General features: G+C 44.9%; 1 protein-coding gene across 1 annotated transcript in view; it reads right to left on the reverse strand.

The window, feature by feature from the left end:
- Positions 1 to 799: 799 nt before the first annotated feature.
- LOC121984451 (serine/threonine-protein kinase SAPK7-like) overlaps positions 800 to 15,759 on the reverse strand; it is a 22,029-nt gene continuing 7,069 nt past the window's right edge. The window contains exons 7-9 of the mRNA XM_042537382.1: positions 1,593 to 1,697; positions 1,389 to 1,487; positions 800 to 1,297 (exon numbers count right to left, since the gene is read on the reverse strand). Of these exons, the coding sequence (XP_042393316.1) occupies positions 947 to 1,297; positions 1,389 to 1,487; positions 1,593 to 1,697 (555 nt within the window). The 3' untranslated portion in view covers positions 800 to 946. The remainder of the gene's footprint in view (positions 1,298 to 1,388; positions 1,488 to 1,592; positions 1,698 to 15,759) is intronic.

Raw genomic sequence — 15,759 nt, forward strand, 5'->3', positions numbered from 1 at the left:
AATATCATACTGAGCGTTAGAGGACATTCGCCAAGGACCTCTTTCTTAATTTTTGAGCATTGACGTTCTATATGCACGTTTGAGTATATGCAGAGAGGAAGAGGAAGTTCCTTTTCCACTCCAATTCATCATCTTTTTCTTTCACGAAATCTTCTACCGGTCAACCACATCGTGACCTACCTAGCGTGTCATCTCTTGTTTTAAGATAGGATCATGTACCTTTATGGTGAGGTTGCGAGTTTGAAGCCTCATCACCGTGTGATTCTTCGGAGCAGATCCTGCAAGTTTGGCGATGACGCTGTGAGTTCACGACCTCGTCACTGTGAGTTTTTCACTGCCATTGACTTCTTTCGTGCCAGACGTCGCGTATTCCATCATGGCAGACCCGTAAGTCTACGACAAGCCTGCAAGTCCGCAACAAGGGGGATTGGATTCAACCGATTGGAGAGGACGAAAGACTTATACTGCAGAAAATAAAACAGCTTGCCAACTGATTAGAGAGGACAGAAAACTGGTCTGATTTCGGACGGCCAAAAAAAACGGGTTAAACACAATCAGCAAATGAATTTCAAATTCATCCGTCTATCAATTTTAAGATAGATAAACAGAGGAAGAGATTTCGATTTTTTATAATCCATCCTCTTTTTCCGAGCTTCGGAGTAAGCATCACTAAATCCCCATTATCATCAAACTACATTAATATCATTTGCTTGTGATCAAGTACAGAATTGAATCCCTAACCTTTATTTAGTTTACCTTTTCCTTACCCTTCAAGCAGCCAATTTGTTGTCTTAAATAATTTACAAAATCCTTCTACTTTATAGCACATAGCTAAACACACACCAATACAGGGCGGCTTTAACAAAATAATCATCCATAGTACATTACAGCATAATGGCAGGCAAAATGGTTTCATATTCTAATTTACATAAGATCAATAGTTCAACTAGTTCAATTGACCCTTGAACTCTCCGCTAGCATGAACCGCCTTCACCGTCTTGTCATATTCATCATCTTCTTCTTCTTCTTCTTCGTCATCATCATTTTCCTCTGGCTTCTCCTTGTCTTCGTCTTCCGACTCTTCCTCAGGCCAGCCAAAGCCAGGGATCGACCGAGATGGTTTTAACACCGTCCTAGCTTCTGATAATATCTCCATAATCTCATCCACGCTCTGTGTGGAGTATGTTGGAGCATTGGTGTCCCTCTTGTAGTACACTGCTTGTGCAGGCTCAGTAAGCTCCCTCGGTAAGTTCTTCAGGAACCAAGGGTGGCTTTTTATTTCCTTTATGGTAATTCTCTGCATCCATTTCACCAAGCTATGCCAGTTCAATGACTATTACTCTTCAGTTTACTTGCATTAATAGATGATAGAAGTCGAGGTTAAGTACCCTCATTGGATTGGCAACAAATATGCGGGAGATGAGTTGCTTGCAATCTTGCGATACATGCGCATAGTCTGGTATTTTATACTGAACAGACATTATCCTCTGCATTTAGAATACATGAACTAGTCAAATAGACGAGAACCAAATCATGTCACATAAAATCAAAGTGTTTACTCCAATTATGTAACGAGTGATTGTGTAACGAACCCCAATTGTCTTCCTGAAGTTTTTAGGATCTCTTTGGTCTTCAAATGGGTAGGCTCCCACAAGCATCACATAAAGAGTTACTCCGCAAGACCAAATATCTGCTTGCTGCACCACATTTTTAGCGAGAAATTAGATTTGCAAGTAAACTGATACAAATTGGATAAACAACAGTCTAGCATTATAATCGAATTGTGATCAAAAGATTGTGTAAATGGCCCACAAACTAGAATGCCATTATGCTGACAACTGCAACTTCAGTTAAACTCTAAAAGAAACGTGTTCAGTATCATTGACCTTCAAGCGATACGGATAGAAAAGGCAATTTGAGTCAGGTCGATGACATGGATTCGTGCAACCATTAACCAACTATCGTCTACCTGCTGTAGTCCTACTATCCATACTATTTATTCAAAGTCAATGCCATACGACAAGGAATAGTCGACATCTTATAAAGATAATGTGCATCGGTCATACCAAAATGGTCTTATCCAGTATGTCACCAAGATGGTCTTATCTGATAGGATGGGAGCAGTAAGAGACAATCGTAGAGGGAGGAACTCAACAACACAGATCTAGACCAAGATTTTCAGATGATCGAAGAATATTTAAAAGCAAGACATGGTCATATCAGAAGGAATTGAACCCCCTAAAGGCGGAGACTCGAAGGCCATTATTGTCTTAGAGAGAATGTGCTTTGATAACTAGAGTTTTATTAGGATAAATTTCAGAAAAGATCAATTAGATTTTTTATTAGATAAGGTAGGGATAATTAGAGTTTTTATTGGATATACTAAAAAGTTGTTTAGATTTTTTTAGAAAAATCCGAGTTTAGACTTTTCGACTAAGTTATGTTGTCAGGCTATAAAAGGAATTCAGATCCCATGCATTGTGCGTATCGAGAGTTTTTTGAGTTGTAACAAGAATTTTAAGTGATTGCGAGTACAATGAAATACATTTTACAAATTTTCTATTTGCTAACAATTATAGTTCCTCTTTCAATCTCCTCCTTTGAATTAACAACTGGTATCAAAGATAGCAGTCGGTGGAGGATCGACTACAAAGAGCCTTGAGAACAAGAGATGTCGCTAGTACACAAGTCATTATGCCCGATTTGATAATTTTTATAAGTTGTCTTGAAAAACTTAATAATATTAATTATAGCACTTGGAGCACCCGTATGCAATTTTATTTGTTTGATTAAGATTTATAGGAGATAGTTGGGGTAGTAAGATATTACCTCCAATAAATCAAGATGACCTTAGAAAGTAATATGATGACTTGCTACAGTTCATCAAGGATGTGAAGACACCTAAGGAGGCATGAGACACTCTTGCCCAAATTTTAGCTTGGGCAAATCATGCTAAGTTACAAAACTTGAGGACGAACTATTATCAATCTCGCAAGGACAAAATGGTGAGTCAATACTTTACCAAAATTAAAGCTTTATGCCAGGAAATTTCAAAATTAAATCTTTAAAATCAAATTACGGAGACAAGGATGAGGAGAATTATTGTTCATGGAGGAGAATTATTGTTCATGACTTGCGCCTTGAATTTAATACACTTGCCACGATAATTCATGGATAGTCAAAAGTGTCAATGCTAAATGAGATAGAAAATAAATTGGCCAATCAAGAGGCTTCAATCAACAAAGATGAGAAAGCCCCTTTGGTAATAAAAAGCTTAAGAATTCTAACATGGAGAGATCAAGAATTAACATTGAGAGATCAAAAATTGGAGGTGATCCTGTCTGAAAATCATTGAGACGGAAATTTAGAGATGTGGCTGTTGCATTGACTGGATCTACACCACGCTCTGATCTACAAGTACAAGAAACGTCAGTGTCGAGCCAGGGAAGAGGTCCCGGCGTTGGCCCTCCTACGCTCAAGTCAGTCTCCGGCACGAAGAAGAAGACGGAGCAATAGTAGCACAAATGTAAATAGTGAATAATGCGTACCTCCGTCGATATACGGATCCCCTTTATATAATGTCTTAGTGGGCGACATGTGCGCTTTTCAAGACGTGGGCATATTTTCCCATTGGTCACGGACACATTCTCCAATTGGTCCTGGACACGTGGTCATAGACACGTTTTCCAATTGGTCGTGGGCATGCCCTCCGATTTGTCGTTGTACGATCCGCCTGTTGACCATGTCTCGTGTCGGCTACACTATCTCCCAAAAGAATACCCCGAGATAGGTCAACGATCCCGCTAATCGTCCGAGCGAGATAGCCGCTTAGCCCAGTACTCCTCCGCTTGGTCGGCCTCGACTGTTCTTCTTTGCGGCGATTGGGTATAGTAGGCTGCCGCCTCCCGATCGGACAAGCTCTCTGGTCTCCTGATATTCTGTCGCTCCATACTAAGTTTCTAGCAATCTTACCATACTGCTCTGAGCTAGTCGGGTGATCAGCTCGGCCAAGCCCATTGCCGATTGGACATTGTCTACCGACCGGCCCTTGTGGTCGACCTCCACTCGGCCTCCATAGGCGAGCCCTTTGACACCCTAGCATTAACCACATTGACTTTGACCTCCACCTACGCAGTTGACCCGTACCAGACGGGGCCCCCTTTATCACCACATCACAAGCCTTCCCCTCAAGTCTAGTCGAAGGAGACTGCAAGTCCGACTGATTAAACAAGTAGGGTCTTTAGTGACCTTCACATCTGATCAGACCATTTGTGCTCTCGAGTTTCTAATCGGGTTACATATCGTCGTCGTTCGACTTCATTTCGCTGCCCTGGGTTAGTAGCTGCCGCTCGGGTCATACCTCCTTAGGCTGATGGTGAATCAGCCATTCGGTTGTGTGATAATCAAATATCTGTGCCGCTCTAGATGGTTAACGACTACACTTAGCGAATTTTCTCTTTTCCCTGCGCTCTCTCGAATGAGCGTCCTGTGATAATGGCTGGCGTCCTCTAAATTTCTAGGAAGCCATGCAAATCCTCGATAATTATGGCCGAGCATACGGTCATACCTTTTAATTAAGCTTCATTAATGTCTTTCGATAGTCGACTGTCACGTGTCCCACTTTCTGTTGTTGCACGTTTGACATGACAGACGGATATCCGCTCGTGATGTGACAGGCACCTTTTCGAATACTACGGCCAGATTTCATCCTAGTTTTGCGCAACACTTGATCGGACGGCTGTGGGCGATCGGCCACGAAGTTTATAAACCTCCTTTTGCTCGTCGTCGTCTTCACCGTGCATTGCACCTTCCTCTTCGAGCAGTCTCTGCAACACTTTTTCTCCCCTTCTTCTCTGGCGACCTTTCTCAGTAAGGTTCTTCTCTCCTTCCTTTGTCGAATCCGTGCGTTGTTTCTTCCCGATTTCTTTGTTTTCGATGGCTAGTTCTTCGCAACCCCCTGTGCCCGTCCCTGGGCTCTGATATACTTCCACCGAGTCCAGGTTTGACGAGGACGACATAGAAAAGAAGTCCACATACCATTTTCCCTCTACTTATCAAGTTGCTATCCCCTCCGCTTACGACTTGCGACACGAACCGTCAGTCGGCTTTTTGACCTTCTTCAAGGACCAGTTTAGTGCAGGTCTCCGATTTCCCGTTCATCCCTTCTTTACTGCTATCTGTAAATATTTCCACATCTCCCTTCATCAATTAGTGTCAAATTCCTTTCGGTTGCTCCTTTCAGTTGCTGTGCGACGCAGTAGTCCTCTTCTGTCTGCACGACATTCTCTTGACGCCTCGGGTCTTTTATTATTTTTATTATCTTAAATTGTCTGAGCCGGGAATCTTCCTGTTCCAAGCCCGAGTGGGCTCGGTCTTCTTTGATAAAATACCGTCCTCCAATAAGCATTGGAGGGAATATTATTTCTTTGTTCGTTTTCTCGAGCGGCCCGACTTCCCAGCCGGTTGGCAAATGGAAATGATGAAGCAACCATCACTCGGGAGATACCGAAGCCGATCGAATTATCTCCAAGCAGCCTCCAGCTTGGCCGGTCAAAAGTATCACATTCACCGGCTGCTATTGGAGGGCGTCCTTTACGTGTTCTGCCTTAGCCCGATCCGAACGCGGCTTCCATCCAACCTAGGTATGCTCTTTCTTCCCTTCTTCTTTGAATTTAACTGATTTTGCTTTCTTTTTTACAGCTCGTATCATGTTGAGGTTACGTCTTTGCGGAGACTTGCAGACGCTGAGATCAATGCCGCGGGGGTGGTCAAACTAGAGAGTCGCGGCCTACAGCTGAAATCCTGGCTCAAAACCTGAAGGAGGCAGAGGTAGCTCTGAATGCCGAGAGGGATACCCGATTGGCTGAGCAAGCAGCGGCACAAGAGCAGCTGGTCGCTAAGGATGCCGAGCTGGCTTCTATGAAGGCCGAGCTGGAGGCCTCCCGAACGGCCTTGGAAGTTTATCAAGGCATAGACTCTAGTCGGTTCAAGATTCTGAAGCGGGATTAACTCCAATTAGACCTCTTAAATGACCGGCTCACCAACCGGGCGCTCCGCCTCTTCAACCTCGCCATTGATGGGACGCTCGACTAGCTGAAGAGCGGCGGCTATATCCCAACCTCAATGACCAATAAGGTCATTAGTCGAGACAAGTTGACCGAGTCGCTGCCCGATGACGTGCTGGATTACCTTAAGTGATCTTCGCCCATTGCGAAGCTCACCTACTTTTGTACCATCTCTTGCTTCCTTATAGAACATTTTCAAAGTGTTAATATATGATTGCCCATTCGTCGAATCTTTGTTTAGTTGCTTTCTACCATGTTCCCTTATGCATTGTCGCTTAGCGTTTCTTCCCATTATTGGATTTTGCACTTGTTAATGAATGTATTATCACTCGGCTCGAGTAGGACCATGAACCATTTATCGTTTTTCAAAAAGTTTTAAAGTATGGCTCTCATCGATGTAATTGGCCATTATGTTGTCGAAGTAATCACTTCAGTCTAGCCGAACGACCTCGTTTTAGTGGAGAACTATTGCTTCTAGGAGCAGTATGTTTCCTTGTCAGCTTTATTCTTGGCTTATACTCGTCGATCGGCTTTATTTGTCATATACTTGGTTTTAGAGCTACCACCCAGTCGATATTCATCGTAAACTTGGGTTTATAGCCGCCGCTCGACTGTTGACGAAGACTATGATTTATAGTCGTCACTCAACTGTTGAAGGCGTAGATAGGGATTTATAGTCGCCGCTCGACTTTTGACAAAGATCAGGGTTTATAGTTGTTGCTCGATTGTTGACGTAAACTAGGATTTATAGTCGTCGCTCGACTTTTAACTTGGTTGAACGACACAAGAGTCTGGAATACTTAGAATTTTTATCATTGTCTTCTTGCATCCACAAGACATACACTTACACAAGTATATTCGGATTTAACCACGCACCTCTCACCCGACCCTATATGGCTGGAGATGGTTTGTGCACCAAGGCCGCTCCAGCTTTCCCCCATCCTCGTTCTGTAGGTATAGGCTCCCGAGCGAAGTTTCTAAATAACTTTAAAAGGTCCTCCCCATAGAGCCTCCAATTTAGTGACGTCGTCGACCGGCTTCATTCTTTTCCAAACCAGGTCATCGACCTGAAATGACCTTAGATCACCCTCCGATTATAGTTCTGCTTCATGCGTTATCTATACACCATCAGTCAGACGGTGGCCTTATCCCGCGCTTTGTCCACCAGGTCGAGCTCCATGAACCTTCGCTCACCGTTTCCATCATCGTAGAGTTGCACCCGATCGAACTCTACTCCAACTTCCACTGGAACCACCGCCTCATCGTCATACACTAGGTGGGATGGTGTGATGTCGGTCGTCTCTCTTGATGTGGTACGATGAACTCACAAGATGCTTAAGAGCTCATCGACCTAGCTGCCTCCAGCATGCTCGAGCCGAGCCCATAAACCTCTAAGGATTTCCCAGTTGATGACTTCCGCCTGGCGATTGCTCTGAGGATACTAAGGTGAAAGCCTGCGCAATGTCGTATCCCTCGCACCACTCCTCGAGTCTCCGTCCAGCGAATTGCCTTCCGCTATCCAAGACGAGCCGGCGAGGAATGCCGAACCAACATAAGATATTCTGCTATATAAACTTGATGACCATGTGTTCGGTTATCTTGGCTAACGGCTCGGCCTTCATCCACTTTGAGAAATAATCTATTGCGACAAGTAGAAATTTGCGTTGACCAATGACTACTGGAAATGGTCCAAATCCATGCCCCATTGGTCAAACAAATAAGACACCGTGGATACCTTCATCTCCTCGATCGGTCGATATTTTTGACACGACACGCAGGTAGCCATTGTACGAGCGACATCATCTTGCAGTGTGGACTAAAAATATCCCGCCAACATGATCTTTCAGGCCAGCGAACTCCCGCCCGAATGACTTCCGCAGGAGCCTTGATGCATTTCTTGAAAGATGTACTCGACGTCTTCCGGTCCGACACACTTGAGCAACAGCCTTGAGAAAGCTCTTTTATACTGCTGGTTTTCGATCAGAGTGAACCGTCTGACCCTCTTTTTCAAAAGGCGAGCTTCTTCCTAATCGGCTGAAATGCTACTTGATCGGAGGAACTCTATCAATGGGCTCCTCCAGTCGCTTGGATGTTTATTCCATCCATTCTGTCGATGTGCGCCACCATTGAGACTTGCTTGATCGACTGCTCTATCGCGATCGCTGACAATGAACTAGCTAACTTAGCCAACTCATCTGCGATCTGGTTGTCCGAGCGGGCGATCTTCTGTATAATATCTTGAAGTTTGCCTTCAACTTCTCGAAAGCTTCTGCATATAGCCTAAGTCGGGAGATGCTTATTTCGAACGTCCCCAATAGCTGCTGAACGGCCAGCTAACAATCCGAGTGGATGATGACTTTTGCAGCTCCAACGTGTCGAACCGCCTGCAAGTGTGCTATTAAGGCCTCGTACTCAAATTCATTGTTTGTAGCCCGATAGTCTAGCCGCACGGACAATTGCATCCTGTCCTCTTGAGGCAAAATCAAGAGAATGTCAATCCCACTACCTTGCCGAGTGGATGAACCGTCTACGTATATTTTCCAAGTTGCGTCTGGCTCAGCGTTCTGGACCTCAGTGACAAAATCTGCTAAGGCTTGGGCCTTAATCGCAGTCCTGGGCTGATATTGTATGTCGAACTCACTCAGCTCGATTGTCTATTTGATCAGCCATCCGGATGCCTCTAGATTAAGAAGGATTTTTCTCAAGGCACTGTTGGTCATCACGACGATCAGATGTGATAGGAAGTACGGATGGAGTCTCCGAGCGGCGAGTATTAACACGTAGGCTAATTTTTCGAGACAGGTGTAGCGGGACTCTACATCTTTTAATATATGACTCAGAAAATATACAGGCTGCTCAAAACCGTTCTGGCACACCAACGCCGAGCCAATCGCATACTCAATGGATGACAAGTAAATCATTAGCGGCTCGTCAACGATGGGCTTGGCCAATACAGGCAAGGAGGTAAGGTATTCCTTGAGCTCTTCTAGCGCCTTGTCGCATTCTGCGTCCCACTGGAACTTACTCCCTCGGCGCAGTATCTTGAAGAATGGGTGACTCTGGTCGAATGACTTGGAGATGAAACTTGATAGTGCGGTGATCCGTCCGGTTAGCCGTTGGGCCTCCTTCAAGTTACGGGGCGGGGGCATGTTCTGTAGCGCCTTCACCTTGCTCGGATTCGCCTCGATCGCCCGTTCGGTGACGATGTATCCAAGGAAGCGGCCACTCCTTGCTCCGAACAGGCACTTGTTCGAGTTCAGCTTTATCTCGTACGCCCTCAAAGTATTGCAAGTTTCTTCGATATCTGCACAAAGGTCAGCAGCTCGAAGGGATTTTATTAATATGTCATTGATATATACCCCCATCTTGCGGTCGATCTGCCGTCGGAACACCTTGTTCATCAGTCTTTGGTAGGTGGTATTGGCATTCTTCAATCCGAACGGCATGACATTGTAGCAATAAGTTCCGTCGGTAGTGATGAAGCTGATCTTCTCTTGATCCTCCCGGGCGAGTAGTATTTGGTGGTAACCTTGATATGCGTCAAGCATGCAGATCAGCTCGCAACCCGCCATTGAGTCCACGGTTTATCATGGGTAGGGGATAGAAGTCCTTCAGACAAGCTTTGTTCAAATCATGAAAGTTAATGCAGGCTTGTCATTTGTTGCCCGACTTGGAGACCAGCATAACGTTGGCGAGCCAACTTGGAAACTGAACCTCGCGGAAGTGACTAGCTTCAAACAATTTTTCTATCTCCACCCGGATGATCTGGTTCTGCTCCGCACTGAAGTCTCTCTTCTTCTGTTTCACAGGCCGAGCGTCCAGTCGGACGTGAAGCTCGTACTGAGCTACACTTGGCGAGATGGCCGGGAGCTCGTGGGTCGACCAGGCGAACACGTGATTTCGCCTGAGGCAGGTGACCAGCTCTACCTTCTTCTCCTCTATCAAGTCGACAGTGATGAAGGTGGTGGCCTCCGATCGGCTGGGATGAATCTGGACTTCCTCCGTTTCCTCGTAGACCAACGCGGGAGAGGTTCTTCCCTGATAGCATTCACTTCTAAGCGAGAGGCCTTCCGTGCGGCTCTTACTTCGGACTTGACAATCTCAACGTAGCATCGCCGAGCGACCAACTGATCCCCTTTTACTTTACCCCGCTTGTTGTCCACAAGAAACTTGATCTTTTGGCAGAAAGTGGACACCGCCGCTCAGAACTCGTTAAGGTCAGGTCGGCCCAATATAACATTGTAGGAGGACGACGCGTCCACCACAATAAAATTTGTGGTCCTTATTCTCTTAGGTGGCTCCTCTCCGAGCGATATGGCCAGTCGAATCTGGTAGTTCGGCAATACTTCATTGTATGTAAACCCGTAGAGTAGGGTCGTCATTGGCTACAACTCACTCCGGTTAATTTGCAACTGGTCGAACACCTTCTTGAATATAATATTCACCGAACTTCTAGTATCAACAAAGGCTCGGTGAATATTATAATTAGTTATTACCGCTCGGATGATCAGGGCATCATCATAAGAGATCTCCACTCCCTCTAAGTCTCGGGGACCGAAACTGATCTCAGGCCCCTCGGCTTTTTCCTTGCTACATTCAATAGCATGTATTTCTAGGCGTCGGGCATGCAACTTCCTCACTCGATTTGAGTCACCATCGGTCGACCCACCAGCGATCATTCCAATCTCTCCCCGAGCGGCGTTGTTTCGATTCTCCTTCTCTCATGTCGACGTCCTAGTCCGCTCGGCAGAAACTCTGGCGGGACTTGTGTTGTTTCTCCTTTGAGGCTGATGATGACGCTGCTCAGATGCCATTAGATCGTCATCTCGCCGCTCCGCTGATCGGCGCCTATTATGTCGATCGGGTGATGGTGATCGACGGCGATATCCTCGGGACACCGATCGGCTTGCAATTGGCGTCAGATCATAGCAATCGCGCGTGTTATGCGTTGCCAACTGATGGAACGAGCAAAACATTGGTGTTCACACCTTTCCCTTCGCCGCCTTTGGATGACTGGCTGCCACATGCTATACGGCTTGCGTTCTGGGCTCCTGGTGTTACTATGCACCTCCCGCTCGGGGCCCTTGGGTGGTTGATGGCTACTAGGCGGTCACTGTTCAGGCGCTCCTGCGGGCTCGGCCGACGCCTCTTTTTGCTTGCTGCTTGGGCCTCTTCTATATTTATGTACTCCGTGGCCCTCTTGAGAAGGTGATCGAAATCCTTCGACGGCCTCCGGATGAGTGAGCGGAAGAAATCTCCTTCGGTGAGCCCTTGGACGAAGGCATTCACCAATATTTTCAAGGAGACCGATGGAAAATCCATGGTCACCTAGTTGAAGCGCTTGATGTAGACCCTTAGTGCCTCCTTGAGCCCTTGTTTCAAGGAAAATAGGTTAACGCTCGTCTTCTGATAGCGACGACGGTTGGCGAAGTGATGTAAGAATGCCGCTCGGAAGTCTTTGAAGTTATGAATCGAGCTAATCGACATTTGTCTAAACTAGCGCTGCGCTGACCCGGAAAGTGTAATGAGGAAGACCCAACATTTCACCCCGTCGGTATACTGATTAAGTATGGTCGCATAATCAAACTGGGTCAGGTGGTCGTCCGGATTAGTCATTCCGTTATACTCACCAATCGTCAACAGGGTGTAGTGCTTTGGCAGAGGGTCGTCCAAAATTCCCTAAGAAAACTGTTGATTGATCCGCTCAGGCGAATCATCATTCCTTGGTGCTTTCCCTTTACGTTCGTCCCGAATGAATGTGTCGTCCAAGGAGGATCCTCGTTCCTAATCCACTCGGCCTAGCTCCTCTGCTGGAGTGTGGAACAGTGCTTGATGGAAGGAGATCGACGCTTGGGCGTCTCCGTATGTGTCGGTCAGCTTCTTACTCTGTCCCCGAACGGATATATGATCCGCTCGGTCTCCATATCCGGCTGGATGACCCACTCTTGAGGCTGCAGGCTCTTGTACATGGCGATCGGCCAGTACCTGTTATTGTTGTTGCTCCACTACTTTTGCCGCTCGGAATTGTATCAACGCATACAGCTCCTCTTTTGTTAAAGTAACCATGGCGAGTCATTCATCGTCCTCCATTTTCACGTTTCAGATTCAGGCTATGTTCCCACAGACGACGCTAATATGATCCTATCTGAAAATCGTGGAGACAGAAAACTGAGAATTTGGCTTCTGCATTGACTGGATGTAGACCACGCTCTGATCTGCAAGCACAAGAAACATCAGTGCCGAGCCAGGGAAGGGGATCCAGCGTTGGCCTTCCAACGCTCAAGTTAGTCACCGGCACGAAGAAGACAAAGCAACAGTAGCACAAGCGTAAACAGTGAATAGTGCGTATTTCTGCTGGTGTACGGACCCCCTTTATATAATGCCCTGGTGGGTGATGTGTGCGCTTTTCGAGACGTTGACACGTTCTCCCATTAGTTGCAGACACGTTCCCCAATTGGTCCTGGACACGTGGTCATAGACACGTTCCCCAATTGGTCCTAGGCACGTGGTCATAGACACGTTCCCCAATTAATCCTGGACACGTGGTCATAGACACGTTCCCCAATTAATCCTGGACACGTGGTCATAGACACGTTCCCCAATTGGTCCTGGACACGTGGTCATGGACACGTTCTCCAATTGTTCGTGGGCACGTCCTCCGATTTGTCGTCGTACGATCCGCCTGTTGACCATGCCTCGTGTCGGCGGCAATATCTCCCAAAAGGATATCCCGAGATAGGTCAGTGATCTCGCTGATCAGCTGAGCAAGAGTTCTGTCGTCTGGCGATCTTACAATACTGCTCCGAGCTAGTCGGGTGGTCAACTCGGCCAAGCCCATTGCCAATCGAACATTGTCTGCTCGACCGACTCTTGTGGTCGACCTCCGCTCGGCCTCCGTAGGCGAGCCCTTTGACATCCTAGCGTTGACCACCTTGACTTTGATCTCCACCTGGGCAATTGACCCGTGCCAAGCGTGGCCCCCTTTATCACTGCATCAGGAGGATAATTGAAGAAGAATGAATATCAACAAAGGAGGAGTTTGCAACAAAGGGAAGCACGTAAAATTATTGTCAGAAGAAAAGGTACATTTTCACAATAATAGTCGGTGATACAATTGTAGAAAAAGGATCACTTTGCTAGGGATTGTTGATAAAAAAAAACATGGCTCTCGATGCTCTAACCATATGATAGGAGAAAAAGAAAAATTATCAAGTATGCCAAAGTACAAAAGGAAGCTAGTTGTTATCATTGCACACAACTCAAAGTTACCTATAACTCATGTTGAAAAGATGGCAATGGTGCCCCAATTTAATTCTAAGCAAGTAGAGTTAGAGAATGTGTTTCATGTACCTAGAATGAAGAACTTGATATCACAAATAACATCTACAAGAAACTATGTTGTGTTTGGGCCAAAGGATGTGAAAGTTTATCAAAATTTAGCGCTGACAAGCACACCACTCATGGAGGGACAAAAGGTAGTAGAGTTGTCAATTTGGATTGGGTTAATTGGGTTGGATTGTCCCACAAAATAATTTAAGCAGATTGAGTTGAAGTTTTATCAATCCATTTAAAGGTGGGTTGAGGTGGATCAACCCATGCGGGTTGCGGGTCAAGTCGAGAAAAAGCAAAAAAAAAAAAAATCTAAAAATTAAAGTGGGAAACTCAATGGGCCCGTGGGCTGACTCACCAACCCGCAACCCAAACTTAAAAATTCCAACCTTTTTATATATTTTTTTTATATTTTGGTAGGCTCATGGGCTAACTCACTAAGCCCACAACCCACCTTGTGTTGGACTAGGTAGGGGATTTCCAAACCCACCAAGATAGCAGGTCAACCCACCCCAACTTGCCAAATGATGGGTTTTTAGTGGATTGGCCCGCCCTGCCACCGGCCAGCATGTCATCTTACAACTTATGTAGACAAATCTAAAAGAGACAATTGATTTATGGGATGCATGCCTAGGGCATAGGAGCTTTTAGAAGCTAATAGTATTGATGAAAAAATCAATGCTCAAAAGTTTTCCTCAACTTGATGTTTGAGATGATACAATCTTTACTGGATGTTAGTATAGGAAAGCACACCAGTTGTCATTTGAAGACTTTGAGAATGGAGCAAAGAAACCTCTTTAGTTGGTTCACTTAGATTGTTTGGATCTGCGAAGCCACCATCCATTAGTGGTTTCCGGTATATGATTACTTTCATTGATGACTTCTTAAGGTACATATAGATATAACATATATGTCTATGTATTAATAATGGAAGCCTCCACAGGTTGGCGCAGTTGGTACCTCCTACATGGATGTTTACTCCAATAGGTCTTGGGATCAATTTCCAACGGGTGCAAAATACCTTGTTGGGTGTCTAACCTCCCCCATACAAAAGGCCGCTGTGCTAAGGCAAAATCTCCCCCGTAATTTACCTGCTTGTGTCTTGCCGTCGGATAGATGAAACTGACCGTTTGGGATGAGCGATATCACCTTTAGAGCATCAACAATGGAAGTGAACATACTTAATATGAGTTCACGAAGTATCTACAAGACTTTAAGACAAGGCGGCGGCTCACAATTCGCATATCATAACACTCCACAACAAAATGTAGTAGAAAGAAAGAACATTCACCTTGCGAAGACATGGATGAGTATACTACATGCTAAAAATATTCCACCTCGATTCAATTTTGAGCAAAATGCATGAAGACAGCTACTCACATAACTAATAGGCAGTCACAAGCATCATTAGGATTTTTTTAGTATTCAAGAAAGTATAGAAAATTAAATCTGCTATGAGCCATGTTGGAGTATTTGATTGCATATGTTATGTTTTTGTACTTAATCATTTACATATCAAATTTGATAAGAAAGCAATAAGATGCATTTTTATGGGCTACAATAATCAAAGAAATGACGGTAGTGTTGTGACCCAACACAAGGAAGATGTTATATCTCTCGAAATGTGATATTTGATGCAGCTTCATCGTGTTGGTCTCCTCAAACAACAACCTTACTAGACCCGAAGGAAATAGAGGAGAAATTACAAGAGAAACTTAGACAAGATAAACCAATTAAAGAAATCACTCAGGAAGTGGAATCAAACAAAGAACAAGTTAGTAACAAATCACTTGATAAGGCTCTCCATGGCAAAGAGGGATATATCAATAATGAAGAAGAAGAAGCAAAGCCAAACCAACTAGAAGAAATCCGTGAACAAGAAGAGCAACCCCAGAAACATCCAAGAACATCAGAAAGATTATCCTAAGTATGCAAATGTTACACTCATTGAAGAAGATAATGTAGGAAAACCTAGTACTTTTGAAAAGGCATCCTCAAGCAAATAATAGAGTAAGTCAAGATTGAAAGTACTTAATGGTACAAAGTATGAAGGCTTCAAAAAGACAACTCAGTATGATAAACAAACATTGATGTAAAAATGTAATAATGCTCACGCCAAACGCCCCTCATCGCCGGTCCCATGGTGAGATAAAGGGAGGTAAGGGTTATTTTCCGCAGTCGCAACTCTAGCCCTTGCCCATGCAAGTCTACCACTTTTGTACCAACTTAGCTACGCCATAGGGTGGTACGATAAACAAACATATTGTTTACAAAGTAATACTAAGCATTAATTCCTAATTAAAATTTTAGGATTTTAATTAATTAAATTTGATCATTCCGACCCGACCCGGATCGACTGATCCAG

The sequence above is a fragment of the Zingiber officinale genome, chromosome 5B (assembly GCF_018446385.1).
Source record: "Zingiber officinale cultivar Zhangliang chromosome 5B, Zo_v1.1, whole genome shotgun sequence".
In the NCBI taxonomy this organism is placed as follows: domain Eukaryota; kingdom Viridiplantae; phylum Streptophyta; class Magnoliopsida; order Zingiberales; family Zingiberaceae; genus Zingiber; species Zingiber officinale.